Source organism: Hyperolius riggenbachi, chromosome 2 (assembly GCF_040937935.1).
Source record: "Hyperolius riggenbachi isolate aHypRig1 chromosome 2, aHypRig1.pri, whole genome shotgun sequence".
Classification (NCBI taxonomy): Eukaryota; Metazoa; Chordata; class Amphibia; order Anura; family Hyperoliidae; genus Hyperolius; species Hyperolius riggenbachi.
The window spans coordinates 75543227-75558749 of NC_090647.1; the positions used below are offsets into that span (position 1 = coordinate 75543227).

The following is a 15523-nucleotide window of genomic DNA, read 5'->3' on the forward strand; positions in this document are numbered from 1 at the left end:
ACAAATGAGCACACGCACAGCACTACCCACCCATACCCCATTCATGTCCATAGGTTGTTGTACGGGGCTGGGTCATGATATAGTTTTGGACAAAATAAGTTCTATTGTCTTCATAATAAAAGCAGCACAAACTTTTTTTTTTTTTTTTTTTTTTTTTGCGGCACAAATGGGTACAAATGTACTAAACATGATGCAATTTTTATTTGTGCTGATTTTAAGGGGGTCAGCTTCACGAAGCTGGAGCAGCACCTGTTTGTAAGTAGAGAGTCACTTGTATATCAAACATCTAATGGAATAGGCTGCAGGTCAGAATATGCATCAAACAATCATATAAATAATGAACTGGTGAAAAGCTCCTATAACTCTACAGAAAGGATAAATGTAAATGACAAATCTTACCTCACTTTGGAGTGAAGAGAATGATGACCAAGAAAGCTCAGCTAACTGTGAACGCTATAAAAACACACACACAACATAATGGTTATTGATTAGAAAAAAACTCATGTGGCCACTCCGCAATACGTATTCAGCACTGAGGCCCCCTCCAGGAGCACAGCAGAGGCCGGGAATCACCGCGTGATTTCCAATCAGCCATAGCGGGTGCTGATTTGCAAGCAGAAGAGCGCTGTGCACCAGGGCGGATGCTTCCAAAGTTTATGGTTTACACAGGTCACATACAGGGAGACATGCAATGGGAGTACAGAGTGGTCTGAGTGCTTGTTCACACTATGAGCTGCAATGGGAGTACAGAGTGGTCTTGTTCACACTATGAGCGTTTGTGTATTATTTAATAGCCTAAAAGCTCTTGTGCAATGATTCCCTATGAGAGTGTTCACATATGAGCAGTTCGATTGCGATCCGCTTCCAGAAGTGCTGCCTGTACCATATTTAGCTCAATGGAAGGTATAGGGAAATTGCTAAGCGCTTGAAAAAGCATTTTGTATAGCGAGTTCCCTATCGCTTTTAAGAATAAATACATTGCATTTATTCTTTTCCGGGTCAAAGAGTTCACTTAATGACTAACGTCAGGAAGTGAAAATCACAATCGCTCATCAAAAAGTCTTACAAAAGCGATAACACAGAATCGCCAAACGCTCAGAAAACACCTGGGAATGGCTTGAAAAAAATCACGCACAAAAACGCTCAGCGCTTGCTAATGTGCTTGTGATTTATAATGTGAACATAGCGTTACAGCCGTTTCACGGGATGAACACCTGCTTACTCAGGGACCAAAGGTGTGAGTGTACCTTTTAGAGGGTGCTAAAGTGCAGCACTTTTATCTTCCTAAATTGTATGATTCTTTTTATGAATGCAGGATATTGCCACCTAGCATGACATCAGTAAATCACGTCTATTAGACTGAAAACAATAGATTGTGGAGGTCACAACAAATGGCAAGATAAGGGTACTTTTATTTTACTTAAAGCAAACCTAAAGTGAAAATAAACGTATGAGATAATGAACAGCTAAGAAACAGAACATTAGTAGCAAAGAAAAGGGTCTCATATTGTTTTCCAGTACAGGAAGAGTTAAATAACGTCAGTTATCTATGCAAAAGAGATTTTCTTTTTCTGAAATACTTAAACAGCCAATAAACAGTGAGAGACAGCTTGTGATAAGGTTTTACTGCAGGAAGGTTCAAAGGGTAATTATTTCTGCTATGTTTTATAGCTTAAACACTTGCCGACCGCCCACTACCTATGGGCATCGGCAAAGTGGCACGCCCAGGACCGCCTAACGCCCATAGGCGTCGGGTCCTGGACGAGGGGATTGCAGGCGATTGTGCGTGCAATCGCTGGCATTAGGCTCCGCCCACCTGTGACGTCAACCCGCCGGCGGGTTGTTAACCCCCGATCTGCAGCATAGAAAGCCTATAATACGCTTTGTAATGTATACAAAGCGTATTATACAGGCTGCCTCCTACCCTGGTGGTCCCAGTGATGAGGGACCACCAGGGCAGGAGGCAGCCCCCCTGGCAAGCACACACACACACTGATCTGGCCCCCCTGCCCCCTGATCGACCACAGCACCCCTCAGACCCCCGCCCTGATCACCCCCTCAGACCCCTGTTTGCACCCAATCACCCCCCTAATCACCCATCAATCACTCCCTGTCACTATCTGTCAATGTTATTTTTTAGATTAGGTCCTAAACTGCCTCCACCACACCCTCAGATCCTCCCCAGACCCTCCCCCCCCCCCCCCCGTGTACTGTATACATCTAACCTCCCTTGTAATCACCCACTGATCACCTGTCAATCACCCATCAATCACCCCCTGTCACCACCTGTCACTGCCACCCATCAGCTAAGACCCTAACCTGCCCCGTGTGGGCACCTGATCACCCACCCTCACCCTCAGATCGCCTGCAGACCCGCCCTCAGATCACCTCCCAAGTGCATTGTTTACATCTGTTCTCCCCTCTAATCACTCACTGATCATCCATCAATCACCCCCTGTCACCACATGTCACTGCTACCCATCAGATCAGACCCTAATCTGCCCCTTGCGGGCACCCAAACACCCACCCACACACTCAGATCGCCATCAGACCCCCCCCGATCACCTCGCCAGTGCATTGCTTGCTATTCTCCCCTCTAATCACACCCTGATCACCTATCAATCACCCCGTCATCACCTGCCACTGCTACCCATCAGATCAGACCCTAATCTGCCCCTTGCGGGAACCCAAACACCCGCCCACACACTCAGATTGCCCTCAGACCCTCCCCCCTTATCACCTCCCCAGTGCATCATTTACATTTGTTCTCCCCTCTAATCACCCACTGGTCACCCATCAATCACCCCCTGTCACTGCTACCCATCATACCCATCAGATCAGACCCTAATCTGCCCCTTGCGGGCACCCAAACACCCGATCACACCCTCAGATTGCCCTCAGATCCCCCCTTATCACCTCCCCAGTGCATTATTTACATCTGTTCTCCCCTCTAATCACCCACTGATCACCCACTGATCACCCCCTGTCACCACCTATCACTGCTACCCATCAGATCAGACCTTAATCTGCCCCTTGCGGGCACCCAAACACCCGCCCACACCCTCAGATCGCCCTCAGACACCCCCCCCCGATCTCCCCCCTAGTGCATTGCTTGCATCTATTCACCCCTCTAATCACACCCTGAGACACCCATCAATCACCTCCTGTCACCACCTGTCACCCCCTAGCACACCTACCCATCAGATCAGGCCCTAATTTGCCCCGTGTGGGCTCCTGATCACTCGGCCAAACCCTCAGATCCCCCTCAGACCCCCTTCCGGTCACCTCCCCAGTGCATTGATTGCATTTATTCTCCCCTCTAATCACCCCCTGAGACACCCATCAATCACCTCCTGTCAGTCACCCCCTAGCACTCCTATCCTTCAGATCAGGCCCTAATCTGCCCCCTGCGGGCTTCTGATCACCCGGCCAAACCCTCACCCGCCCCACCGCAGTGACAGAATTTTTTTTTTCTGATCACTGCTGGTTTCTACGACTTAATTGTGGCTGAGACCAACCGTTATGCCACACAATACGCAACTGCCAATCCAAGAAGCTACCATGCCCAGCCTTTTCGGTGGAAACGACTCCAACTTTCCGTACGTAACATTTTTTGGGGCCTTCTCCTTAACATGGGTCTAGTCAAAAAGAATGTATTGCAGTCTTATTCCGTTAGAAGTATGGTGAGTTCATAGAAGATTTTATTTTTTGTCACAAGTTAGGGGAAAATGACACTTTGTGAAAAAAACAATAAAAATCAATTTCCGCTAACTTGTGACAAAAGGAAAAAAACTTCTATGAACTCACCATACTTCTAACGGCATACCTTGGGGTGTCTTCTTTCTAAAATGGGGTCACTTGGGCGGTTCCTATACTGCCCTGGCATTTTAGGGGCCCTAAACCGTGAGGAGTAGTCTAGAAACCAAATGCCTCAAAATGACCTGTGAAATCCTAAAGGTACTCATAGGACGTTGGGCCCCTTAGCGCACCTAGGCTGCAAAAAAGTGTCACACATGTGGTATCGTCATACTCAGGAGAAGTAGTATAATGTGTTTTGGGGTGTATTTTTACACATACCCATGCTGGGTGGGAGAACTATCTCTGTAAATGGACAATTGTGTGTAAAAAAAAAAATCAAAAAATCTAATTTACAGAGATATTTCTCCTACCCAGCATAGGTATGTGTAAAAATACACCCCAAAACACGTTATACTATTTCTCCTGAGTACGGCGATACCACATGTGTGACACTTTTTTGCAGCCTATGTGCGCTAAGGGGCCCAAAGTCCTATGAGCACCTTTAGGCTTTACAGGGGTGCTTACAATTTAGCACCCCCCCAAAATAGCAGGACAGTAAACACACCCCACAAATGACCACATTTTGGAAAGTAGACACTTCAAGGTATTCAGAGAGGAGCATAGTGAGTCCGTAGCAGATTTCTTTTTTTTTGTGTCACAAGTTAGCAGAAATGGAAACTTTTTTTTTTTTTTTTTGCCGCTAACATGTGACAAAAAATAAAATCTATGAACTCACCATGCCTCTTAGTGAATACTTTGGGATGTCTTCTTTCCAAAATGGGGTCATTTGGGGGGTATTTATACTATCCTGGAATTTCAGCACCTCATGAATCCTGACAAGTGGTCAGAAAAATCAGAGATGCTTCAAAATGGGAAAATTAACTTTTGGCACCATAGTTTGTAAACGCTATAACTTTTACCCAAACCAATAAATATACACTGAGTGGATTTTTTTTTATCAAAGACATGTAGCAGAATAAATTTGGACAAAAATGTATATAGGAATTTTACTTTATTTGAAAAATGTCAGCACAGAAAGTTATAAACAGGGCTGTGGAGTCGGAGTCGGAGTCGGGCAATTTTGGATGCCTGGAGTCGGAGTCGGGAAAAAATGCACCGACTCCGTCTCCGACTCCTAATGAATTTGTAACTGTAATTAAAATAGAAAATATGATAAAATGTTCTATTTCTCAGATAATAGTCATTAAAAATAATGTATATATACAGTATATATACAGTAATAGCTGTGCTTAGTCCACAAAAATGAAATAAACCAATCAAAATTAGTTACTTGTGCTGCTTCAATAAAGCAGTCCCCGTATTTTTATATACACATCTGATTGTGACTGTATACAGGATCTTCTCAAAAAATTAGCATATTGTGATAAAGTTCATTATTTTCTGTAATGTACTGATAAACATTAGACTTTTATATATTTTAGATTCAAATACACACAACTGAAGTAGTTCAAGCCTTTTATTGTTTTAATATTGATGATTTTGGCATACAGCTCATAAAAACCCAAATTTCCTATCTCAAAAAATTAGCATATTTCATCCGACCAATAAAAGAAAAGTGTTTTTAAAACGAAAAAAAGTTAACCTTCAAATAATTATGTTCAGTTATGCACTCAATACTTGGTCGGGAATCCTTTTGCAGAAATGACTGCTTCAATACGGCGTGGCATGGAGGCAATCAGCCTGTGGCACTGCTCAGGTGTTATGGAGGCCCAGGATGCTTCGATAGCGCGCGGCCTTAAGCTCATCCAGAGTGTTGGGTCTTACGTCTCTCAACTGTCTCTTCACAATATCCCACAGATTCTCTATGGGGTTCAGGTCAGGAGAGTTGGCAGGCCAACTGAGCACAGTAATACCATGGTCAGTAAACCATTTACCAGTAGTTTTGGCACTGTGAGCAGGTGCCAGGTCGATCTGAAAAATGAAATCTTCATCTCCATAAACCTTTTCAGCAGATGGAAGCATGAAGTGCTCCAAAATCTCCTGATAGCTAGCTGCATTGACCCTGTCCTTGATAAAACACAGTGGACCAACACCAGCAGCTGACATGGCACCCCAGACCATCACTGACTGTGGGTACTCGACACTGGACTTCAGGCATTTTGGCATTTCCCTCTCCCCAGTCTTCCTCCAGACTCTGGCACCTTGTATTCCGAATGACATGTAAAAGTTGCTTTCATCCGAAAAAAAGTACTTTGGACCACTGAGCAACAGTCCAGTGCTGCTTCTCTGCAGCCCAGGTCAGCCGCTTCTGCCGCTGTTTCTGGTTCAAAAGTGGGTTCATGCTTCCATCTGCTGAAAAGCTTTATGGAGATGAAGATTTCATTTTTCAGATCGACCTGGCACCTGCTCACAGTGCCAAAACCACTGGTAAATGGTTACTGACCATGGTATTACTGTGCTCAATTGGCCTGCCAACTCTCCTGACCTGAACCCCATACAGACTATGTGGGATATTGTAAAGAGAAAGTTGAGAGACGCAAGACCCAACACTCTAGATGAGCTTAAGGCCGCTATCGAAGCATCCTGGGCCTCCATAACACCTGAGCAGTGCCACAGGCTGATTGCCTCCATGCCACGCCGCATTGAAGCAGTCATTTCTGCAAAAGGATTCCCAACCAAGTATTGAGTGCATAACTGAACATAATTATTTGAAGGTTGACTTTTATTGTTTTAAAAACACTTTTCTTTTATTGGTCGGATGCAATATGCTAATTTTTTGAGATAGGAAATTTGGGTTTTCATGAGCTGTATGCCAAAATCATCAATAAGAAAAACAATAAAAGGCTTGAACTACTTCAGTGGTGTGTATTTGAATCTAAAATATATGAAAGTTTAATGTTTATCAGTACATTATAGAAAATAATGAACTTTATCACAATATGCTAATTTTTTGAGAAGATCCTGTATATGATGTGTACACAGGAATCTCTTATATATGTTACGGCCAAAATCAGAAATCGGCCAATTCTAGAATTGGCCGGCCGTTTCTAGAACTGGCCAATTTGACGTCGGCCAAAGTCCAAAATGCTGGGAATTTCTGACATTGGCCGGCCAGTTCTAGAAATGGCCAAAGTCAGTCGGCCAAAGTCCAAAACGCACAAATCCCAGAACATCCCGGGTCCTGTCCAGCACCATCAATAGCACTCGGAACTTCCTCTCTGCTCTGAAAGATACAGCATAATGTTTTTAAAGAAAAGCATTTCTTTGTTTCACCTGATACAAATCCTGCAATAAATCTGCAGTGTGGCTACTTCCTGCTTTCACGGAAGCAGGTATAGTGTTAACATCCTGTGCTTTCGAATTAGCTTATCTGACATGGCAGTCAGGTGACACAGGGAAGAGATCAAATTACAACTTTGATTAGTCACAGATGAGGAGGAATTAGACAGGCTAAACTCGCTAAATACATACAGGCTGAGGAAGAAGCCGGCAGGAAGAAGATGGAGAGAAGGAATGAAAGTGCTATTTCGTCGGCAAAACAGCAGCAGGAAAGGCATCCCTGGGTCCTGACTCCCAAGAAACAAGACGGAAGGCAGCAGGGAGCAGTGAGAAGGCGGAAGACAGCGGGGAGCAGTGAGAAGGCAGCGGGGAGCAGTGAGAAGGCGGAAGGCAGCGGGGAGCAGTGAGAAGGCGGAAGACAGCGGGGAGCAGTGAGAAGGCGGAAGGCAGCGGGGAGCAGTGAGAAGGCGGAAGGCAGCGGGGAGCAGTGAGAAGGTGGAAGGCAGCGGGGAGCAGTGAGAAGGCAGAAGGCAGAATTGGACGAGCGGGGAATTGAAGAGCGGGGAATTGAAAAGCAGGGGACAGCGGCACAACTTGCAGTAAACGGAGAGCTGGGCATCGGCACAACATGCAGGCAGACGAACAGGGAACTGGACAGGCAGAAGCGCAACATGCTGGCAGCCGCAGACGAACGGGCAACTGGAGGGGCAGAAGCGCAACATGGAGGCAGCCGCAGACGAACGGGGAACTGGACAGGCAGAAGCGCAACATGCTGGCAGCCGCAGACGAACGGGCAACTGGAGGGGCAGAAGCGCAACATGCTGGCAGCCGCAGACGAACGGGGAACTGGACGGGCAGAAGCGCAACATGTAGGCAGACGAACGGGGAACTGGACGGGCAGGCTGGATACGAACAGGGAATTGAAAAGCGGGGGACAGCGGCACTACTTGCAGTGCACGGAGAGTGGGACAGCACTTCCTAAGAGGTGAGCTTCTGGACTTGGCCGGCCACATATAGTCAGAACGCATTCTCGCAGGCCAAAGTCCGAAATTCTGCAGCATTTCTTATATTGGCCGCATCAGGCGGCCACTTCGCGTTGTGACCGGCCAGAACCCGAAGTGGCCAGACTTCGGGTTCTGGCCGTAACATATATACTAAATAACATCTATGCTGTAAGAATAAAGCCTGATGTGTAGCTGTGTCACTAATAGAGATGGTCAATGCGATGGAAATAATTCTGCACTGATGCTGATTTATGCAAATGTATGCACTCCCTTTGCTGATGAAATCAAATAATTTGATATGTTGTTAAAATTTGGTTTGGTGACTACAAATTAAAGGGTACCTGAGACGGATGAAAAGTAAAGTTTTATACATACCTGGGGCTTCCTCCAGCCCCCTTCAGGCTAATCAGTCCCTCTCTGTCCTCCACCACCCAGATCTTCTGATATGAGTCCTGGTAATTCAGCCAGTCAGCGCTGTCCGGCCGCATGCCGCTCCCACAGCCAGGAACATTCTGCACCTGCGCAATAGTGCTGCACAGGTGTAGTATGCTCCTGGCGGCGGAGTGTGTGCATGCGCACTACGCCCGACTGGCTCAAGTACCTGGACTCATAGCAGAAGATCCAGGTGATGGAGGAGGACAACGAGGGACTGATTATCCTGAAGGCGGCTGGAGGAAGCCCCAGGTATGTATAAAACTTTAATTTCATCTGTCTCAGGTTTACTTTGTTACACAGTAGTACTATACTCTACATATGCACTCCCCACAGAGCTGCAGGGAATCCACTGAGAATGCTGTGCACATTGAACAGAGGTGTTGTCTGTCACCCATAAACCTTGTTCAGATTGTGCATGAAGAATGTGTAATAGAGGAAGAATCTCCTCATTCCCCTGCAGAGTACCTGCACATCATTCTTACATGTACCCACACTTACATTGCCTAGGGCCTGATATATATTCTTTGTTCCGGTTTGTACCTTTTACAAGTACTCTTACCAAGGACTAGTTTTAGTCTAAAGGGAATAAATATAGTAGTCTACATATCCTTCTCACTTCAGTTGTCTTGTAAAATTCCTAAGCGTTGGCAGTTAAGAGACGAATTTCATGTTACATACTGTTAATCAACAAAATTGTAATATGCAAATGAGAGGAGTCGGAGTCGGAATCGAGGAGTCGGAGTCGGTGGAATCCTAAACTGAGGAGTCGGAGTCGGAGGATTTTTGGACCGATTCCACAGCCCTGGTTATAAAAATCATTATTTTGACAAAATTCATGTCTTTTTTGATGAATATAATAAAAAAACTAAAAATCACAGCAGCAATCAAACAGCGCCAAAAGAAAGCTGTATTAGTGACAAGAAAAGGAGGTAAAATTCATTTAGGTGGTAGGTTGTATGACCGAGCAATAAACCGTTAAGGCTGCTTACACACCAAGACGTTACAGGCGCACGTTAGTGCGCCTGTAACGCTCCCCCAACGAACAGCAATGTAACACAAGTGGGCTGTTCACACAGCCCACGTTGCGTTACATGTAACGCTGCACGTTCTGTGCAAAGTGCAGCATGCTACGGCGTTGGAGCGGCTATAGCCGCGTTAGACTGTTTGCACATGCGCAGTGGGGGGCGGAGAGGAGGCGGGGAGAGCCAGCTACAGTAGCCGCGCACATGGCTACTTAATATTCACTGCACTGGCGGGCGCTGATTGGCCGGCAGGACCACGTGATGCGGAGTGTCTCGCTCCGCATCACGTGGTCCCGCTGGCCAATCAGCGCCACTCTGGGAGACATAGGACTCGAGCCGCCTAACGCGGTTCACTCTACCGTCGGCTCTTGCAGCACCATACGTTGTGTTAGGTGCACGTTATGCGACCTTAACGTGCCACCTAATGCAACGTCTTGGTGTGCAAGAAGCCTAAAGCTGCATTGGTCTGAATGGAAAAAAAATGTCTGGTCCTTAAGGGTTTTTATGACTGCAGTCCTTAAAGAGAACCCGAGGCGGAGTTCTTACATCGCAATCCTTATACAGAGGCTGAGTCTGCCTATAGAGCCCAGCCTCTGTTGCTAGTTAGTTTCCTCCAAAGACCCCCCTGCGCGCCGTCAGACCCCATAAAACACAGCCGCGCTATGCGGCTGTGTTTACCTCACAAATGTCAGTCTCGGCTGCTCCCCCGCCTCCTGAATTGCTCCGGTCCCTGCCCGCCTCTCTTCCCTCCAATCAGCGGGGAGGGAAGGGACGTGGGCGGGGACCGGAGCGAAATAGGAGGCGGGGGAGCGACGAGACTGGCATTAGTGAGATAAACACAGCCGGCTGCGACACGCTGCGTGTCGCCAGCGCGGCTGTGTTTTATGGGGTCTGACGGCGCGCAGGGGGTCTTTGAAGGAAACTAACTAGCAACAGAGGCTGGGCTCTATAGGCAGACCCAGCCTCTGTATAAAGATTGCGATGTAAGAACCCCGCCTCGGGTTCTCTTTAAGTGGTGTGGTTTTAAAACTGCAACTGTGACAGTATGATGCAATGTTGTAAGAAAAAGCTATATAAATGAAAATAAAAATATGAGACTCTTTTCTTTGCTACTAATGTTCTACTCATTAACCATACTACCCATACAATTCATTATATCATAAGTTTTGTTCCGCTTCAGGTTTGCTTTAAGAAAATTATAATCGTCTAATAAGCAATGCTGATTCATATAACTGCATTCACAGATCTGCTTTAACAGCTGTAGTTATACTTACTTGTCTTATGCTTGATTTTACTGCTGCAGAACCAACAGATTTCTTTTTCTGTGAAATGAAAAAAAACAAAGAAATGTTTCTTTTAGTTTTATAGTCACATGTAACCTTCCACTGTATTTACACCTTCCATAAGGAAAACAAAACACTATGGCCCATATGCAATTCACTTTTTTTCCTGAGTTTTCTCTTAGGAGATATTTTTCATCTTCAATTTAGAATAACTTTTCAGCATTTTGCAATGGTAAAAGTACCAAAAAACTTGGTGAAAAAGTACTATCAAAACTATTTTAAGTATTTTCTTGCTGGTTGGTGATTCAAAAGGCATTTTATTGAAAGGTTTGAAGACATCACTTAGAAGAACACTCAGGACAAAACATGAATTGCATACGGACCTATATACAGGTGACACTCGAAAAATTAGACTATTGTGCAAAAATTAATTTCAGTAATTCAACTTCAAAGGTGAAACTAATTATGAAATAGACTCATTACGGGCAAAGCGAGATATTGCAAGTTTAGATGATTATGGCTTATAGCTTATGAAAACCCCCAAATCAAAATCTCAGCCCATTAGTATATTGTGAAAATGTTCAATATTCTAGGCTCAGAGTGTCAGACTCTAATTAGCCAATTCATCCAAAACACCTGTAAAGGGTTCCTATGTCATAGATGAGTTTCACCTTTTAAGTTGAATTACTGAAATAAATGGACTTTTGCATGATACTCTAATTTTTGGAGTTTCACCTGTATTTTAAGAAGCTGCGTTACACTAACACACCTGTGATTTCTCTGATGTTTCCTGATCTCTCCTGTAAACATCTCCATATGCTTCAGGCTAGGTGCACACTTAGCAGAAACGCTAGCGTTGCGGAAAACGCTGCGTTTTTGTCGCTAATGGAAGTCTAGGGCCGCAGGAAAAAATGCATATTAAAAAAACCGCATATGTGTTTTCTATGCATACATTTTCAAAAATGCTGGTTTTGTTGCATAATATGCAAAACGCACATAATGGAAGTCAGTGGAAATGCATCGAAATGCGTTTTTATAAAAAAAATTGTTTTGTGATGTATTTCTGCTTCCTGTTGGAAGCAGGAAGTAGGAACTAGGAAGTAGTTATTTGCATAAAACGCAATTGTAAAACACATGAAAAACGCATACAAAACGCATATACGTTTTGTATATGTGAACCGCAAACACATTAAAACGTACGCAAAATGCTTGAAAAATGCATCTGCGGTAAAAAAAACGCTAACACAGACGCATCAAAAACGCTGTAAAAACGCACCAAAAACGCACACAAATAAAACCTGCACATGACTTAAAATGCAGCCTTTCATGTTATGTTATGTGTGCATCTACCCTCAGAGTGAGACAAGCCCAGTGCACACCAAAAGCCTCTAGCAGATCCGCAAAACGCTAGAGGTTTTTGAAGCAGATTTCAGCGCCATTCTAGGCATGTTTAGAGACGTTTTCTAAACATGCCTAGCGGTTTTTGGAGCGTTTTTGTGTAGCAGATTACAAATATTGTTACAGTGAAGCTGTTACTGAACCGCTAATGTAACAAAAACGCCTGGAAAACTGCTCTGATCGAGCGTTTTTTGGAGCAGTTTGAGCTTTTCCTATACTTTACATTGAGGCAGAAACGCATCTGCAAACCGCAAAAGTGCTGCAGGACCCACGTTTGCGGTTTGCTAAAAACATCAAACCGCTGGTGGGCACCATCCCATTTAGATACATTAGCCAAGCATTTTCACAGGCGGAAGCAGTTTGCAGAACGCTTCAAAAACCGCTCGGTGTTTACCAGGCCACACTAAGAAAGTTGACCTGCCCTGTTATCAGCTGTTACTAAGATAGGAAAGAATACTTCCAACTGCTGTGTATGCATACTGGAATACTTAGGTGTAATGATCCCTCTACCCTAGGAGTTAATGCATCACTGCAGTAATCCCGGAGTATAAGTTGCCTTCTTAACCACTTGCCGACCGCGCACTCATACCGCGCGTCGGCAAAGTGGCAGCTGCAGGACCAGCGACGCAGTTCTGCATCGCCGGCTGCAGGCTAATTAATCAGGAAGCAGCCGCTCGCGCGAGCGGCTGCTTCCTGTCAATTCACGGCGGGGGGCTCCGTGAATAGCCTGCGGGCCGCCGATCGCGGCTCGCAGGCTAAATGTAAACACAAGCGGAAATAATCCGCTTTGTTTACATCCGTACAACGCTGCTAACAGTAGCAGCGTTGTACCAGATCAGCGATCCCTGGCCAATCAGCGGCCGGGGATCGCTGTCACATGACAGGCAGGAGCCTGTTAGAGGCTGCACAGGACAGATTCGTTCCTGTGCAGCCTCGGATCTCCGGGGAAGGGAGGGAGGAGAGGGAGGGGGGAATTTCGCCGCGGAGGGGGGCTTTGAGGTGCCATTATCACCAAGTGTGAATCAGGGCTGTGAGCTGTGCCAGGGCTCTTTGATAATAAGTTAACAGTGAAGATTAACCCTTTCTGTGCTCCAAGGAATGTCCAGGAAGTTAAACCTTTTTTTTTTAGGATTCCAATAAATTGTCATGAAGAAAATGTTTCCCCTACAGGTTATTATGCTCTGGCTTATCTTTTAGAGAAGGAAGGAAGTTGGTGGGAAAGTAGCCTAAGGGTGCATACATACATCCAATTTTGATGTCTCTTCATGAGAGGGAGGAGTTGCATACCAATATTCAGCAGTATATAGTTATAAGAAGCATATTTGATGCTGAAACCTGGACAATGAAGGTAAAAAGAGTTCACGGGTATCATTTTTTTCTGCCTGAAAAAGGGTAGATTCTTGCATTTGATGGCAGGTAGTGCCGCTGGTGGCTCTGGTAATCTGGCAAGCTTAGCTGAAGTTGTGCATGTGCACACCCGATGCGTCATCACGCTGGTTGCTGTAAGTGTCCTGCACATACGTGCTTCTCTAAAGACTGAACCGCGCACGCACATATAGGAGACATACGTCAACTGGCGTGATTGCGCGCTGGGTAAAGCCGAAGCCACCAGATTACCAGAGTCACCAGCAGAACCATGGAAGGGACTAAGAGGAGGGTGGGGACCTCACAAGCTTTGGGGGGCTGGAGGAAGCCTCTGTTAAGTCCATATTTCTTTTTTTGGCACTGATTAGGGTCCCTTTAAAACAGAATGTACTGTATTTGTGATAATTCATCTTTAAGTGAACATATGTGGTTAGTGTCCTCCTGTTGTCCCCCTCTGTACCCTTGTCCTCCCCTGTCCTCCATGTCACTCTGTGCCCTCTGCTGTGCCCCATGTCCTCCTGGTGTGCTCTGTGTCCTCTGAAGTGCCCCTGCATCCTCCTCTTACTCCCACCTCAATGCTGCACTGTCCCCAGTGTCCTGCAATGTCCCCATGCATTCTCTTTCCCCAGCTCCATGTTGCTGTGTCCCCAAGCTTTAGCCTATGGACAGGGCCAGTTCAAATCACAATGGGGCCCTGGGGCAATTGCCCCCTTTGCCTCTATGGTAGCACCGGCCCTGCCTATGGGGAAGACGTATGGCAACTTGTGTGTCTTCTGGAGCCGATGGTCTCATAGGCGGGACTATGGCTCCATTATTGGGCCAATCACTGCACTTGCTGTACCAATACCTTTTCAAGAGAGCAACCTCCCCAAATGCACCACAATGGAGACACCTTAGAGAAGACGGGTTATGATTCTTTACCTGCTTGATGTAGTTTCTTTGCCCTTTATGCAACCCACCTTTGTGAGAATCTTTTCAACTCTCGTACATTATTTTAGTGGCATACTGCACTACTGGTCTCCTGTTGTCTCTGTTTTTTCCTTAAGGTTTAAGACACCTCATCCCCTCACCTAAAATGCAAAGCAACTGACATTGTTTCCTTACCTAAACAAAGAATAAAAGTGAGTTGGACACCATACAATTAAACAAGCTCAATGAACAGAGAAGCACTTACAGATAATTGCATTCCAGCTGGTTTGAGTTTGCTTGCAGACCAACACATCTTAACTGGAAGAGGAAATGGTGGTGATGTCTGAACTGCCGCTCTAGGAGGAGGAGGTAGAGGTACCCTTTTGAATTGCAGAACTGAATTAGTAAGTAGTTGCATTTGTGCTGGCGATATAGGCGGAGGAGGAGGTGGTATTAGTGCTGCAGGTGGAGGAGGAGGTGGTGGTATTAGTGCTGCTGCTGCTGCATGCGGAGGAGGATGTGGTATTAGTGCTGCAGGCGGAGGAGGAGGTGGTGGTATTAGTGCTGCTGCTGCAGGTGGAGGAGGTGGTGGCATTAGTTCTGCTGGTGGGGGAGGAGGTGGTCGTATTAGTGCTGCTGCTGCAGGTGGAGGAGGTGGTGTCATTAGTGCTGCAGGCAGAGAAGGCTGTGGTATTAGTGCTACCTTTTCAGGCGAGGTAGAACATATAAAACTAGTCTTTAGATATGGAGCAGGTGTTGGTACCATTGAAGTCTTTAGATATGAAAAAGGTGGTGGTACCATCGATTCCTTTCGTTTTATCGGTGATGTCGGTGGTGATAGTATCGGTACTGCTGATAGGATTGAGGTATCTTGTAGTACCTTTGGTGCTGCATGAGGTGTCTTTACTGCATTGAAAAGGACAGGTAAAGTAGATGATTCCTCTGGATATACTATATCCTCACGTGACCTAATAAAACCAAAAGGTTACATTGTAAAACAAATGAAATCTCCATAAACCTCTTCCAGGACATGCAGAGTAGAGGTACAGAGACAGTGGTTGGACAAGCA

At 45.6% G+C, this 15523-nt stretch overlaps 1 protein-coding gene across 6 annotated transcripts in view; it reads right to left on the reverse strand.

The window, feature by feature from the left end:
* LOC137545556 (protein mono-ADP-ribosyltransferase PARP4-like) overlaps positions 1-15523 on the reverse strand; it is a 168535-nt gene that overhangs the window by 11773 nt on the left and 141239 nt on the right. For 2 of the 6 annotated variants that reach the window (XM_068266922.1, XM_068266921.1), the window contains 3 exons: positions 14720-15422; positions 10774-10821; positions 400-453 (listed from right to left, as the gene is read on the reverse strand). In XM_068266922.1, coding sequence (XP_068123023.1) covers positions 400-453; positions 10774-10821; positions 14720-15422 — 805 coding nt within the window. Of the gene's footprint in view, positions 1-399; positions 454-10773; positions 10822-14504; positions 14650-14719; positions 15423-15523 lie in introns of those variants that run through there. The other 4 variants (XR_011026055.1, XR_011026054.1, XM_068266924.1 and 1 more) reach the window with 4 other exon arrangements.